Here is a 14,150-nt window from a genome sequence, read left to right as displayed (position 1 = left end):
CAGTGTAGACTTGCTGCCTCAAAAGCTGCTACAATCCGATTTTAAACAGGTTTTTATTCAATATTGACGCCACTTGACAGCTGATTACAAATCTGCAATGTCTGTGTTTTAATTCGGCGTACCCCTCTGGACAATCGGATGTGTAGATTTTTAAATTTTTATCCTGATTCCCGACCGGCACCACACCGTGCAACCACTGTTAGCACTGGGCTAACCTCCACGGAAGACCACCAACACAGCTTACCGGACGCCGATCTAACTCACCAGGCCCAGTCTATGGGCCTGTGCCGGTAAGTTTCGCTGACCAAACGCTGACCTGTGTGTATTGAATCTACTCTCCGCACTGGGCTCCCTCTGGAGCCCTCGCGTGTACGTTAAGTCTCCCCCTGTGCTACTGTCTCTGCTGACCTCACCGGCCTATGTTACCAACAACAACAACAAACCACCACAACCCGTCACCTATTTCGACTCTGTTACTGGCCACAGTTGTGTTATTCCTCCCCAGAAAACCACCGACCCCACCGTGACATGGCTCCACTCACCTCGCCTGGATGTGACAGCTGCCTCCGTCTCAGCCAGAGGATCGACGAGCTGGAAGGAAGGATGTCCTTGCTGCACCAGCTGAGGGAAGACGAGCACATCATGGACTCGATGGTCGTCGCCCTGGGTCCCGCTGCCAACTCCACATCCACCGCAGATCTCGACTCGACTGTCCCACTCACGTCTCCGGAAAATCCTGCCACTACGCCCGCAGCAGCTCACTGGTCCCAGCTAGGAGCTAAACCCAAGGTGCTGGTCAACTTCACCCCCGCTCCCGGATCCCGTCGGAAGGAATCGTGGAATACTCTCCAAAAAAGCACACCTGCATCCCTCAAATTGTCCAACAGGTTTTCCATCCTGGATGAGGATAATTTTCCCCCACTTAAAAATGACCACTCTCCTCCGTCATCAAAGCCGGCTCCCCTCACTCACGCACCCCGTCAAAAGCTCCGGAAAGCGGCTGCGCTCAGCCCCTCTGGGATCCCCCCTCGCCTGGAACCGATGTCGGGGAATCCCTCTTCCGTCCCGGCTGCTGTCCCCGCTGCCAACCCGGTCCGTCTTCACTCCGCGTCCTCTTCTCACAGCACTGACTCAGACTCCACTCTCCCTGACAACGGGAATCAGCAGTCGTCACCCCCTCGTCCACTTTTCTCCCCAACCACATTAATAGTTGGAGATTCAATAATCAGAAATGTCCGCTTTTTTAACGCCGCCACACACTGTTTCCCTGGGTCCACAGTTCCAGTCATACTTCGCAAACTCCCGGCGCTGCTGCACTCTCTCCCGTCCTCCATAAAACGAGTGGTTGTTCACGTTGGGTCCAATGACACCTCTCGCAGACAGTCTGAACTGACAAAAACTCATTTTTTAGACCTTTTAAACTTTTTAAGCAGCTGCGGGAAGTCTGTTTTTATTTCCGGGCCGACTCCCACCGTGGCCCGTGGAGTAGAAGGTTTTAGCAGGATTCTCAGTCTCCACACCTGGTTACAGTCCATCTGCTCCACTCGCAACATCAACTTCATAGACAATTTTAATCTGTTATGGAACCGCTCCCCCCTCTTCAAAAACGACGGTCTCCATCCGAACAGGCACGGTAGCCGCATGCTAGCGGCTAACCTGCAGCACGCCATCCACACCACCGCACGTGCATGACTGTCTACCTGCCACACCCCCCCCACTCACTCCGCTCACTCTTCTTCTCCGCCCAAAGCTTCACTGGCAGCTCACAGCTCACTCATGACCGCTAGCACCTCCCCCTGGTCATATCAGTCATTACACCCACAACCTGTAACTTTTCACATTCAGACCATCATCACATGCAGGCACCCCCGCCCACTGAGCACAAGACATCCTGATCTGGTTAACCTGCGTCCACTTCCCCGGTCCTCACAGCCCCTCACAATGCAACATCACCTCAAAGTAGCCTTATTTAACACCCGCTCCCTCAACAACAAAAGCCTCATCCTCAGTGAATACATAACAGACAATAACCTGGATTTTCTCTGTCTCACTGAAACCTGGCAAAAACCCCTGGACTATTTTTCATTAAACCAAGCCACCCCCACAGGATACACCTACATGGACAAACCCCGCACAGAGGGCCGGGGAGGTGGCATTGCTGCCATCTACAGAAACAACATCAAGACAACCACCATCTCCATTCCTCCTGCCCCCTCATTTGAACACCTCACCTACAAACTCTCTGGTCCCTGCCCTCTGGTCACAGCCATCATATATCGCCCCCCCAAACCACATCCCTCCTTCCTTTCTGATCTCGCTGACCTTATAACCCAGCTATCTGCCATCTCGCCATCTGTTCTCCTCCTAGGTGATTTTAATCTACATATTGACAGCACAGACAATAAACCGGCCACAGAATTCCTGGAACTGTTAAATTGTCTCAACTTCACCCAACATATCAACTTCCCAACACACAGCCGTGGTCACATTCTGGACTTGGTCTGCTCCACCAATCTCAACATCCAACAGTTAACCAGCCACAACCTGCATATCTCTGACCACCTGGCTATCACCATGGACATAGACATCCCCATCCCCACCACAAAACAAAACCGGACCATAACCTTCAGAAATCTTAAATCCATCTCTCCCTCTGCTCTCTCAACCTCACTCACCCATTGTCTGTCTGCCTCACCCCGCCCACCATCTGATGACCCCACTGACCTGGTTAACTACTACAACTGCACACTCTCCTCCTGCTTGGATCAGCTTGCCCCCGCCAAAACAAAAACAGTTTCTTTCACTCACTCTGCCCCCTGGTTCACCCCCACACTCCGCCAAATGAAGACCCGGAAAAGACAACTTGAAAGACTCTGCAATAAAACTGGATTATCTGTTCACCTTCTCGCCTACACCGACCACCTACAACAGTACAAAGAAGCACTCAACGCTGCCCGGACCACCCACTACTCCCACCTCATCCACTCTGGCTCCAACAACCCCAAGGCTCTGTTTTCCACCATCAACTCCCTTCTCAAACCTCACGACAACACCTCCTCATCATTCACTACTGAAAAGTGCCAATCATTCCTATCATTCTTCCAAACAAAAATCAACACCATTTACAGTAACCTCAACACCTCCAGGATCCCTCCCATCTCCCCGCCCGCCTCCCTCCCTGCCTCCCCACCCATCACTATCCAGTACCTGACCCACTTCTCTCCAGTATCACCAGCACAACTCACAACCATCATGACCGGAATAAAAACCTCCACTTGCAACCTGGACCCCATACCCTCCAAACTCATCAAGGACTGCCTCCCTGTCATCTCCCCACTCATCATTGACTTCATTAACGCCTCCCTCAGTTCTGGTTCTGTCCCCCAAACCCTCAAACTGGCTGCCATCACTCCCATCATCAAAAAACCCGGTCTGGACCCCGACAACCCAAATAACTTCCGCCCCATCTCCAATCTCCCCTTCCTGTCAAAAATCCTGGAACGTGCTGTCGCCTCACAACTCACAACCCACCTCACCTGCAATAACCTGTTTGAATCATTCCAATCTGGTTTCCGTACAAAGCACAGCACCGAGACAGCCCTCCTGAAAGTCACCAACGACCTCCTCCTCTCCTCAGACTCCGGACACCTCACCATCCTCATCCTCCTCGACCTCACAGCAGCCTTCGACACCATCAACCACTCCATCCTGCTCTCCCGTCTGGAATCCTCTCTCCACATCACTGGCACAGCACTCTCCTGGTTTCACTCCTACCTCACCAACCGACAACAGTTCATCAGCATCAACAACTGCACCTCCACCACCGCTCCTCTGTCACAAGGTGTCCCCCAGGGGTCGGTGCTTGGTCCCCTCCTCTTCATCCTCTACATCCTCCCCCTTGGCCAGATCATCCGTCAACATGGACTCCATTTTCACTGTTACGCCGACGATATCCAACTGTACATCTCCACCAAAGCCATCACCAACAACACCCACTCCACCCTCAGCAACTGTCTCACAGAAATTAAATCTTGGATGCAAACAAACTATCTTCAATTGAACAGTGACAAATCGGACATAATCATCATTGACCCCACATCCCGCACTAAAGCCAGCCACAACTTCTCCCTCACCTTTGATAACTGCACTTTGTCTCCCTCATCCCACACCCGCAACCTAGGAATCATCTTCGACAGTAAGCTAAGGTTTGACCTCCACATCAATCACATCACCAGGACCGCCTTCTTCCACCTCAAGAACATCGCCCGTCTCCGCCCCTCACTCACCTTCTCTGCTGCAGAAACCCTCATCCATGCATTCATCACATCCAGACTGGACTATTGCAACAGCATCCTCTATGGTTCACCATCCAAACTCCTCAATAAACTACAATACATCCAGAACTCAGCCGCACGCCTGCTCACCCACACCCGCTCCAGAGATCACATCACCCCCGTCCTCCGTGACCTGCACTGGCTGCCCATCACTCACCGCATACAGTTCAAAATCATCCTCCTCACACACAAAGCACTTAATAACCTGGCCCCCCCCTACCTCACAGACCTGCTCCATCACCACACCCCCTCCCGCGACCTCCGCTCATCCGAAGGAAACATCCTGTCACTACCCACACGGACCAAGCACCGAACCTGGGGGGACAGAGCCTTCTCCATCACTGCCCCCTCCCTCTGGAACTCACTCCCCAAACCCATCCGCACCTGCACTCACCTCCCAACTTTCAAGACAATGTTAAAAACACACCTTTTTAAATCTGCTTTTAATACATAATTTCTGTGTGTGTTTTATATTGTTCTCTATGTTTTATACTGTCTCTGCTGCTTTTAATTGAATGTCTTGTGTTCTTAACTGCATTTATTGTATGTAAAGTGTCTTTGAGCTTTTGGAAAAGCGCTTATAAATAAAATTTATTATTATTATAATGCTACTTATAGTTTAAATCAGCTTGTGTGTGACCAACCCCACTGTGAGGGTCTCTATATAAACCCACAAACAAATTTATCCCCAGGTACAAGGAGAGCCAGAGACGTGCATTCAAATCCAAATTCTATTTATTGTACAAACTAAAGCAACTGATGATGATTGACCTGATAATGGAAGGAGGGAAGAACAACGATTAGCTTGAAAAATTATCTTTAATGTTACAAAGTCAATAAATATTTAAAAGCTACAAATAGCTGAGTTATTTTGATTAATTTGTTACAACAAATAAAATCAAGCAGGGGTATACTGCAAATATACACTACCTGCTAATAAAAAGATGTCAGACAGGGTACTCACCACGGGGAGATACTATCGCAAGACCCAGTAGCAACCACCACGTGCACACCGTGATCACAGCAAATCACTGCAACGGACACTGCAACAATTTAAGTAAATCTAAACTACTTTTAGGTGCCAATCACTCTTCAAACCAATCACACTGCATGCAAAGAAGGGTGCATATACCACGGATACTCCCCGCAGATCCTCCCTCTGCCTGACAAACAAACAAAAGAAAATACAAAGTTAATGCTCGGTTGGTTCACAATTATAAATTGATACAGTCAGGGACAGTAAAGGACAGTAGACAGGTTAAGATGAGCTGTTTACAGTCATAGCAATGGGAAACTCTCAGCAAACTTCAACCAAGCCGCATGGCACATCGGCCCAGGCAAAGCAGCAGTCTGGCACTAAATCTGAAACAAAGCAAAACAGCCATTAAATTGACTGACAAATATACCTCAGAGGGGATAACCCTCCTACATTACCATATCAGTTGAGGTTACCTTTTCAGTCTGGGGCCCTGTCAGACACTGGTACTGGTGGAGCTGACTGGCTCTATACTGTGACTCGGGGAAAAGGCTGACTCATGTCCTAAAGAATTAAATGGATACATCACTACTAATTTCTGTATTCTGATGAAGTTAAACACTGGGTAATCAGCAGCCTACCTCCCCAGCATGGGTCCACAGCACATTCAACTGGATCAAGAGGACACGGCTGCACCACGATTCTGTGTGGGGATACTAGTCAAAATTCCCCAGAACACAAAATAAAATGTGCAATCAAATAATCTTTTCTATCTGCACAGTTCTCTTTACCTGCACAGACAAGACAGTCCCACCACACATCTACCAGGCCTCAGACAAAGAGGCACTAATGGCTCACACCTGTCCTTATGAGAGGGGAGCTTTCTCTACAGCCCTGCCTACAAGGGGCAGTGCTCCTAATCAAGGCCGGATTATAATTGGGGCACACTGGGCACGTGCCCAGGGGCCCATGGCAACCAAGGGCCCATGGCAACCAAGCCCTTGGTTGCCAACTTGCCAAGGGCCCCGCCCCCTGCCGAGCGAGAGGTCAGAGTGTGTGAGCGGGAGGTCAGTAGTGCGTGAGTAAAAGTAAGCAAGATTATGGATAAAAAAAAGTATTTGAGCGGTGGAGCAAAGAGGAAAAGCAAGACAGAGAAGCGGCGGTGATTGAAGATGTCCCGCGAATCACATCATTTTACAAAACATTCGCTGTTAGCCCGGCCTCGGCCAACATCACAGAAGTCCCGGAGCAACCGGAGGAGGATGCCGAACCAGTCCCGGCTCCCCCTCGCACTAGCGCCGCGGTGATGAGAGCAGGTGAGCCGTCGGAGGACCCCGCTTTATAGGGCATGTTAAGTGAGAGCCATCGTGAATATATTATAGCGAGAGGGGCTATGTCTGTGTATGTGTAGGCTTTGCTGAAACTGGTGTACACACACACACACACACACACACACACACACACACAGCAGCTCGTTCAGCCACTTGCGCTCTATGCTTGCGCTGAGCCGATGGTGCGTTCAATGACCTGGGCAGTGTGGGAATTCACAAGGGCTGCAATTATAAGCAATGAAAGAAGCATGCACAGAGGGATTATCTCATCTTTTGAGCAGGCTTCTTTTCAGTTGACAGAATTGTTTGCAAAGTTCTTAAGACTCAGTGTGTGTATGTTGCTATTTTGTAGTTGGTTTGTCAATTTCATATGTTGGCTGCATTTAGCTGTAGCCTACTGTGTGGCTATAAGGATGGCATTCTTGTAAGCTCCCTAGTGGTCATTGTGTGGATGTTGTGTGTTGTGTTGTGTTTATTTGATCTGCTGTTGTGTCAGCCTTAGTTGTACTAGAAAGTCTTGACATAATAGTTTGTGATTACTTTCTTGTTTTGACATGTACTTCATATACACAATTGTGAATAGGTCTAATTAAGGTGGAGTTTAATGACTTTCCTGGTTTGTAATGGGTGGAGGTGATGTGTGAGATGCCAGCGGTCTGTGCGACGACAAGGGCCCTCTGGGACCTGGTGCCCAGGGGCCCTTGGGGTGCTAATCCAGCCCTGCTCCTAATGCCAGCCCTCACCCTCATGAACAGTAGGAGTGTGTGTAGGTGTGGTCTGTCTCTAAGGTGCCTTCCCTCACATGTGCATATTCTCATTTGTCCAGGTCATATAGTATCTCAAAGGAATTTTAAATCGAAAGCAACTGGACTTGGTTATTCGGCTAGGAAGAATTATTTTTAATTTTTTTATTTTTTTATATTTGTCTTCCTAGACAAATAACCAAGTCCAGTTGCTTTCAATTTAAAATTCCTTTGATATAATTTAAATCTTCCTCATTAACCTGGTGTTATGTTTGGTAGTTTTGAGCAGAGCTGAAGAGATTTATGCAAAAAAAAAAAAGCAGTTACAATATTGATATATTTTATGGTAGTTCTTTTGATGGTCCATTTTTGGACACGAGGGTCCCGAAAGGATGAAAATTGGAGGAACCCACAAGGGTTTAATGCGTACTAAATTAAAAAATCACATCAAATCAAATCTTATTCCATCAACCATTTTATACCATCTTAAAACCATCAACCAGCCTTTTTCAACCAGCTTAGACCATCAACCAGCTAAGACCACCTAAAACCATACAGTATGGGAACTGTTGAGTCTCTGGATCACAAAGGGACTACCAGGCCTTTGGCACTTGTCAAGACATCACCTGTTTCTCTGTCTCCTCTGGTTTGGTGTTTGGTTTTTACTGCCACCTACTGTACCACAATGTGAAACACCATGACTGACTTTCTAAAGCCAGAGGGGGCTGATATGAAATCTGGATGTGCCAATGAGTCTTAAGAAGAATTGTCTGTGGCAACGTTCATGGTTGTAAAATGCACAAAAAAGTACTACAAAATATTGTAGGGCAACCTGGTTCCAGTTTTCAACAAACACCAACAATGAAAAGAAGTAACAGCTCCAAAGTTTTCATTTCCTCAAACATGACCTCTGATCACTGTCAGCGTCTGGAATGAACAGAGAAGCTGACTGAATTACACCTCAAGAAGGAAGCATCATATACCATTGGTTTGTACGTATTGATTTTATTTTGGCATTTTTGCATTTTATCATTTATTACAACATTATCCTACATTCTGTAGGATATTTTAGGAATAAAAAGTTACACATGTAAGAATACAGATTGAATGTTATCATGTGAATTACAGTTTCTTCGTATTAAAGATCATTATGACAATAATCAACAGGTGAAAACAACATCTGTCCACTTGAATGTTGAGAAATAACAGAAGTTAAATGTGTTTATTTTGTATTATTTTGCACATTGTTTCTACTCAGTGTTATGGCTGAGCCTAAAATGTTGTACATGTGTTTATTATTCAAAGTTGCAGCTTCATCAAAGCTCAATCTTTGTCTAAAATCCTGTTTTTCTTTTTGTTTTGTTTTTTATTAAAGGAAACTCCTGATTTTAAAATGCACAACACAATCCCCCACTGACCTGACAGTTACAGTTCAGCTTGATTCTCCTCAAGGAATTTGACCAAGTTTTTCAGTTTTTTCAGATTGTGTTCATTTTCTTCCATTTTTCCACCTAGTTCCTCATTTTTTCCGTCAACAAAGGCCTTGGTTTCCTTCACGAAGCCTTTTACCTTCTCCAGAAATGTCGCCACTGGTGGGAAGTCGTCGTCGAATATGTTACTTTTCTTCATGTATGTAATCATTTGGTCCAGCAAGTCGATGGAATCATCAAGGAGTGCTGAACTCTTGGGCAAGTCTGTCAGGTTTTCCTAATGGGGAAAAACAAAATAGCTTTGTGTAAGGCACAAAATCAGTTTATGTTGTATGTTGTGAACATGATAGTACTGGTTCACTCACCTTTACTCTGTCAGACTGTTTTTGCACTTTTGCAAGCTTTTCCTTCAGCTGGTCCTGTAGATCCACAAGGAGTCAACATTCAGTTAGAGTTTAGCACATGTGACAGCAGCTTTAATGTAATATAGAGCAATCATTAAGAATTACAAAAAAATCAGCTGTAAATGTTCTTGTCATGAATCACAGTGGTTGTAGACGTAAACATTCACTTATTTCCTGTAGCAAAAGAAAGTTCAAAATAATCAATTCACCAGTTGATTCTTGTCCATCAGTGAATTTGTGAAGCAGATCAGACTCAGCAGAGTGAAGATGAGGAACAGGCCTTTAGTTGCTGCTGCTGCCATCATGCTCTAAACAGAAATTATACAATCAATGGAAAATTGAAAATGTTTTTAATGTAATTTTAATGTTACTATTGATCATATATTTATTATTTTCAATAAATTCTAATATGTAAAGTGTAAGTGTGAAAAAGTTTCTGATCTTACCAGTGATGTAAAAGGAAGGATAGCTGCTGTACAGGTGATGAATAACAAAACTGATGAGAACAGACACTGCAGGAAGCTTTATACATGCTACACCTGCTGTCACCTCCCTATTGAACAACGTATCTGTATGTGAGTGTGAGTGTATGGGTGTGGGTCTGTGTGTTGGTAAATGCCATGGGAACGATGCCGGCCTCAACTGTCTTATCTGATGTTGCTTCATGTCACTTAAGTTTCATTATGTAGAAAGTTATTGATCAAGTTTCATTTCACTGACACTTTACTGTTAAACCTGTAGCAAAATACAGGATGTCATACACATTTTACAATAAAACACAGTGCAGTAAACCACAGACAATAAACTGATACATGTGGCTTTGTAGAAGAAAACAAAAAGAAAACCATCACTTCCTGTTGTCTCAGGTGTTTGTGAGGAGAAAGTCAGCGTATGAAGCTCCTATGCTTTTCTCTGTTGCTATCAGTTGGTCCGTTAGAGTTTTTGTTGGTGTTGGTGTTTTGCTATCACAAAAATGCATTCAGTAACCACAGTTACCAAACTTCATGAACTCTCTTCTCAATTAGTCCATCACCTGCAAAACACTAAACTTCTGTAGCACGTTTTTCAAATGCCAACACACTTTGTTCAAAACAGTTGAAAACACAATCAAAACAAAATGATGTACTACTGTATGTGTGTTGCAGTGTAGCCAGACTGAAAGCTACAGATAATCATATCAAACATATTGACAATATAATGAAACAATAAGAATAATTCCAAACACAGGTCAGTTTGGGAGACCTGGCAGAGGCAGCAGGAAACTGTGGATGTCCCAGACCAGAGAGGAGCAAACATGACAATAATAAGTGTGCTGCCCACTGCCATGATGGTTTGTTTTTGTACAAACCTATCATTGAACCCTACAATACTGAGACACACAGAGGCTCATTTCTTTCTTACATAAGCTCATGTATTTGCTTGAGATTTCGGGAACAAAGGAGGTACAAAAACTGACAGTGTGGTGCACAGAGAACAACCTGAGCCTCAACATCAAAAAAACAAAATAACTGATAATTGATTTCAGGAGGAAGCAGGACAAACACACACCACTATACATCAACGGGGAGGGAGTGGAGAGAGTGTCAAGCTTCAAATTCTTGGGTACACACATTTCGGAAGACTTATCATGGACAATAAACACCACTGCAATAGTTAAGAAAGCACAACAGCGGCTATACTTTCTCCGCACACTGAAGAGAGTCAACCTGTCACAGCAGCACCTGACATCCTTTTACCGCTGCTCCATCGAAAGTGTGCTGACCTATGGCATCCTGACGTGGTACGGCAGCAGCTCTGCTGCAGACAGGAAGGCACTACAAAGGATCATAAAAACTGCCCAAAACATCATCAAACAACAGCTACCTACCCTGGACTCCATCTTCAACTCCCGGTGTTTGCAGAAGACACACAACATTCTGAAAGACTCATCCCATCCTGCTAACCATCTTTTCGAACTGTTGCCCTCAGGGAAACGTTACAGGTCTATCAGAACACGCACCACAAGATTCATAAACAGCTTCTACCCCAAGGCTATCACCATACTCAACTCTGACCTGAAACAGACCCACCAACATCTGCCAACATAACAGCAATAACTCACAAATGCACTGCACTTTGTACCATACACAGCATATGCACTTTCACTGTCTCGTTTTAATGCATACAAGGTATTGAGTAAATGGTGTGATGTACGATGACGTGAATGTGACTGAATGGATGAGACGATGTATGGATGAGTATACTTTTTAATTTTACTAGAGTAATTAATTGTTTTTATTTGTTGCTACTGAGCCCAGTATATTGAGTGCAATGTAATTTTGTTGTATCAACCATACAATGACAATAAATCTATCTTAATCTTAATCTTAAACTACGTTCATTTCTGTCTTGTATGTTGCCACATATGGGAAAATTAAAACATCTTCACAACTTAAAACAAACTCCGATTCTTTTTGTAATTTGTACTCGCTGACAGACTGTTGAGCTGCACCTGTACACCCACAGTGGGAGTCATCATTAAGTGTGTGTGGTTTCATAAAACATAGACCCTGAGTGGGTCAGTACATGAATGCATAATACATGTATGTAATTCAAATATCTATCAAGGATATGAATGAGTGAAGGAAAAACAGGACAGAGCCAGGATAAGATTAGTCAGACACAGGACGAGGAATCCTTGGCACCCTTATGTGCCAATGTAATGTAATAGATTTACATTCAATGAGAATTTCCATATGAAATATACGTACATGTATTTAAAAAAACAAATATGTCAAACAGTTAGAAAACAAGTAGACCTAGATGTTACCACTAAAGGAAACTAAATAACCTGGCAAGGCCAGCCAGTGATACCAGGGTTGATGGTGGGATGATGGGATGGAGGAGCTTAGGTGTGCTGGCTGCAGCAGTCAAGGGAAGGTGTGAACCGTGAATTGTAGGCTATATCTGATTGGTTGACAGACTGACAGATCAGGTTATTTCTCTGTGTTCACCTGATGATGCACAAAAAAAAAGCCCTACAAAATATTGTAGGGCACCATTCACCATGGGAACCACCTGGTTCCAGTTTTCAACAAACACCAACAATGAAAAGAAGTAACAATAATAATAATAATGGATTACATTTATATAGCGCTTTTCTATTGTTACCTGATACCCAAAGCGTGTAAGTAACAGCTCCAAAGCTTCCATTTCCTCAAACATGACCTCTGATCACGGTCAGCGTCTGGAATGAAAGACCTAACAGAGAAGCTGACTGAATTACACCTCAAGAAGGAACCATCATATACCATTGGTTTGTATATATTGATTTTATTTTTGGTCCAACATATGCTGCATTTTATCATTTATTACAACATTATCATACATTCTGTAGGATATTTTAGGAATAAAATCTACACATGTAAGAATACAGATGTTATCATGTGAATTACAGTTTCTTCTATTAAAGAACATTATGACAATAATCAACAGGTGAAAACAACATCTGTCCCCTTGAATGTTGAGAAATATAGAAATAACAGAAGTTAAATGTGTTTATTTTGTATTATTTTGCATATTGTTTCTACTCCTCAGTGTTATGGCTGAGCCTAAAATGTTGTACATGTGTTTATTCAAAGTTGCAGCTTTATCAAAGCTCAATCTTTGTCTAAAATCCTGTTGTTGTTTTTTTGTTTTTTTATTACAGTAAAGGAAACTCCTGATTTTAATATGCACAACACAATCCCCCACTGACCTGACAGTTACAGTTCAGCTTGATTCTCCTCAAGGAATTTGACCAAGTTTTTCCAGATTGTTTTCATGTTCTTGCATTTCTCCACCTAGTTCCTCATTTTTTTCTGTCAACAAAGGCCTTGGTTTCCTTCACGAAGCCTTTCACCTTCTCCAGAAATGTCGCCACTGGTGGGAAGTCATCGTCGTATATGTTACTTTTCTTCATGTATGTAATCATTTGGTCCAGCAAGTCGATGGAATCATCAAGGAATGCTGAACTCTTGGGCATTTCTGTCTGGTCTTCCTAATGGGGAAAAACAAAACAGCTTTGTGTAAGGCACAAAATCAGTTTATATAACATAACACAACATAACACAACATACTAATGAAAAAAATACAAGAACAGACAGATGGAGTGAAGGTGAGTGAACCAGTACTATCATGTTGTGAACATGATAGTACTGGTTCACTCACCTTCACTCCATCTGTCTGTTCTTGTATTTTTGCAAGCTTTTCCTTCAGCTGGTCCTGTAGATCCACAAGGAGTCAACATTCAGTTAGAGTTTAGCACATGTGACAGCAGCTTTATTGTAATTTAGAGCAATCATTAAGAATTACAAAAAAAATCAGCTGTAAACGTTCTTGTCATGAATCACAGTGGTTGTAGACGTGAACATGCACTTATTTCCTGTAGCAAAAGAAAGTTCAAAATAATCAATTCACCAGTTGGTTCTTGTCCATCAGTGAATTTGCGAAGCAGATCAGACTCAGCAGAGTGAAGATGAGGAACAGGCCTTTAGTTGCTGCTGCTGCCATCATGCTCTAAACAGAAATTATACAATCAATGTAAAATTGAAAATGTAATACTGATGTTACTATTGATCATATATTTATTATTTTCAATAAATTCTAATATGTAAAGTGTAAGTGTGAAAAAGTTTCTGATCTTACCTGTGATGTAAAAGGAAGGATAACTGCTGTACAGGTGATGAATAACAAAACTGATGAGAACAGACCCTGCAGGAAGCTTTATACATGCTACACCTGATGTAACCTCCCTATTGAACAACGTATCTGTATGTGAGTGTGAGTGTATGGGTGTGGGTCTGTGTGTTGATAAATGCCATGGGAACGATGCCAGCCTCAACTGCCTTACATCTCATGTTGCTTCGTGTCACTTAAGTTTCATTATGTATGAAGTTATTGATAAGTTTCATT

General features: G+C 43.8%; 2 protein-coding genes across 2 annotated transcripts; both read right to left on the bottom strand.

Annotated features, from left to right (window-relative positions):
- Positions 1–8,788: 8,788 nt before the first annotated feature.
- On the bottom strand, positions 8,789–9,522 carry LOC311001631 (uncharacterized protein). Its single transcript, XM_083992739.1, has 3 exons — positions 9,428–9,522; positions 9,180–9,233; positions 8,789–9,091 (listed from the first exon to the last, which is right to left on the bottom strand). The coding sequence occupies exons 1-3, from the start codon at positions 9,518–9,520 to the stop codon at positions 8,810–8,812; spliced, it is 429 nt and encodes a 142-aa protein (XP_083848865.1). The 5' UTR covers positions 9,521–9,522; the 3' UTR covers positions 8,789–8,809.
- A 3,525-nt stretch (positions 9,523–13,047) lies between these two features.
- On the bottom strand, positions 13,048–13,891 carry LOC311001969 (uncharacterized protein; the record flags this gene model as incomplete). Its single annotated transcript, XM_083993149.1, has 4 exons — positions 13,884–13,891; positions 13,656–13,754; positions 13,407–13,460; positions 13,048–13,236 (listed from the first exon to the last, which is right to left on the bottom strand). The coding sequence occupies exons 2-4, from the start codon at positions 13,749–13,751 to the stop codon at positions 13,048–13,050; spliced, it is 339 nt and encodes a 112-aa protein (XP_083849275.1). The 5' UTR covers positions 13,752–13,754; positions 13,884–13,891.
- Between the last annotated feature and the right edge of the window lie 259 nt (positions 13,892–14,150).

The sequence above is a fragment of the Trachurus trachurus genome, assembly GCF_905171665.1.
Source record: "Trachurus trachurus genome assembly, chromosome: 18".
Lineage (NCBI taxonomy): Eukaryota > Metazoa > Chordata > Actinopteri > Carangiformes > Carangidae > Trachurus > Trachurus trachurus.
This window is presented reverse-complemented; position numbering and strand designations above follow the sequence as displayed.

Coding starts and splice junctions, on each gene's coding strand:
- LOC311001631 (XM_083992739.1), bottom strand. CDS start 9,520: ATGGCAGCAGCAGCAACTAAAGGCCTGTTCCTCATCTTCACTCTGCTG. Junction 9,234..9,427: donor TGATGGACAAGAATCAACTG/GTGAATTGATTA, acceptor GTGGATCTACAG/GACCAGCTGAAGGAAAAGCT. Junction 9,092..9,179: donor AACAGTCTGACAGAGTAAAG/GTGAGTGAACCA, acceptor TTTCCCCATTAG/GAAAACCTGACAGACTTGCC.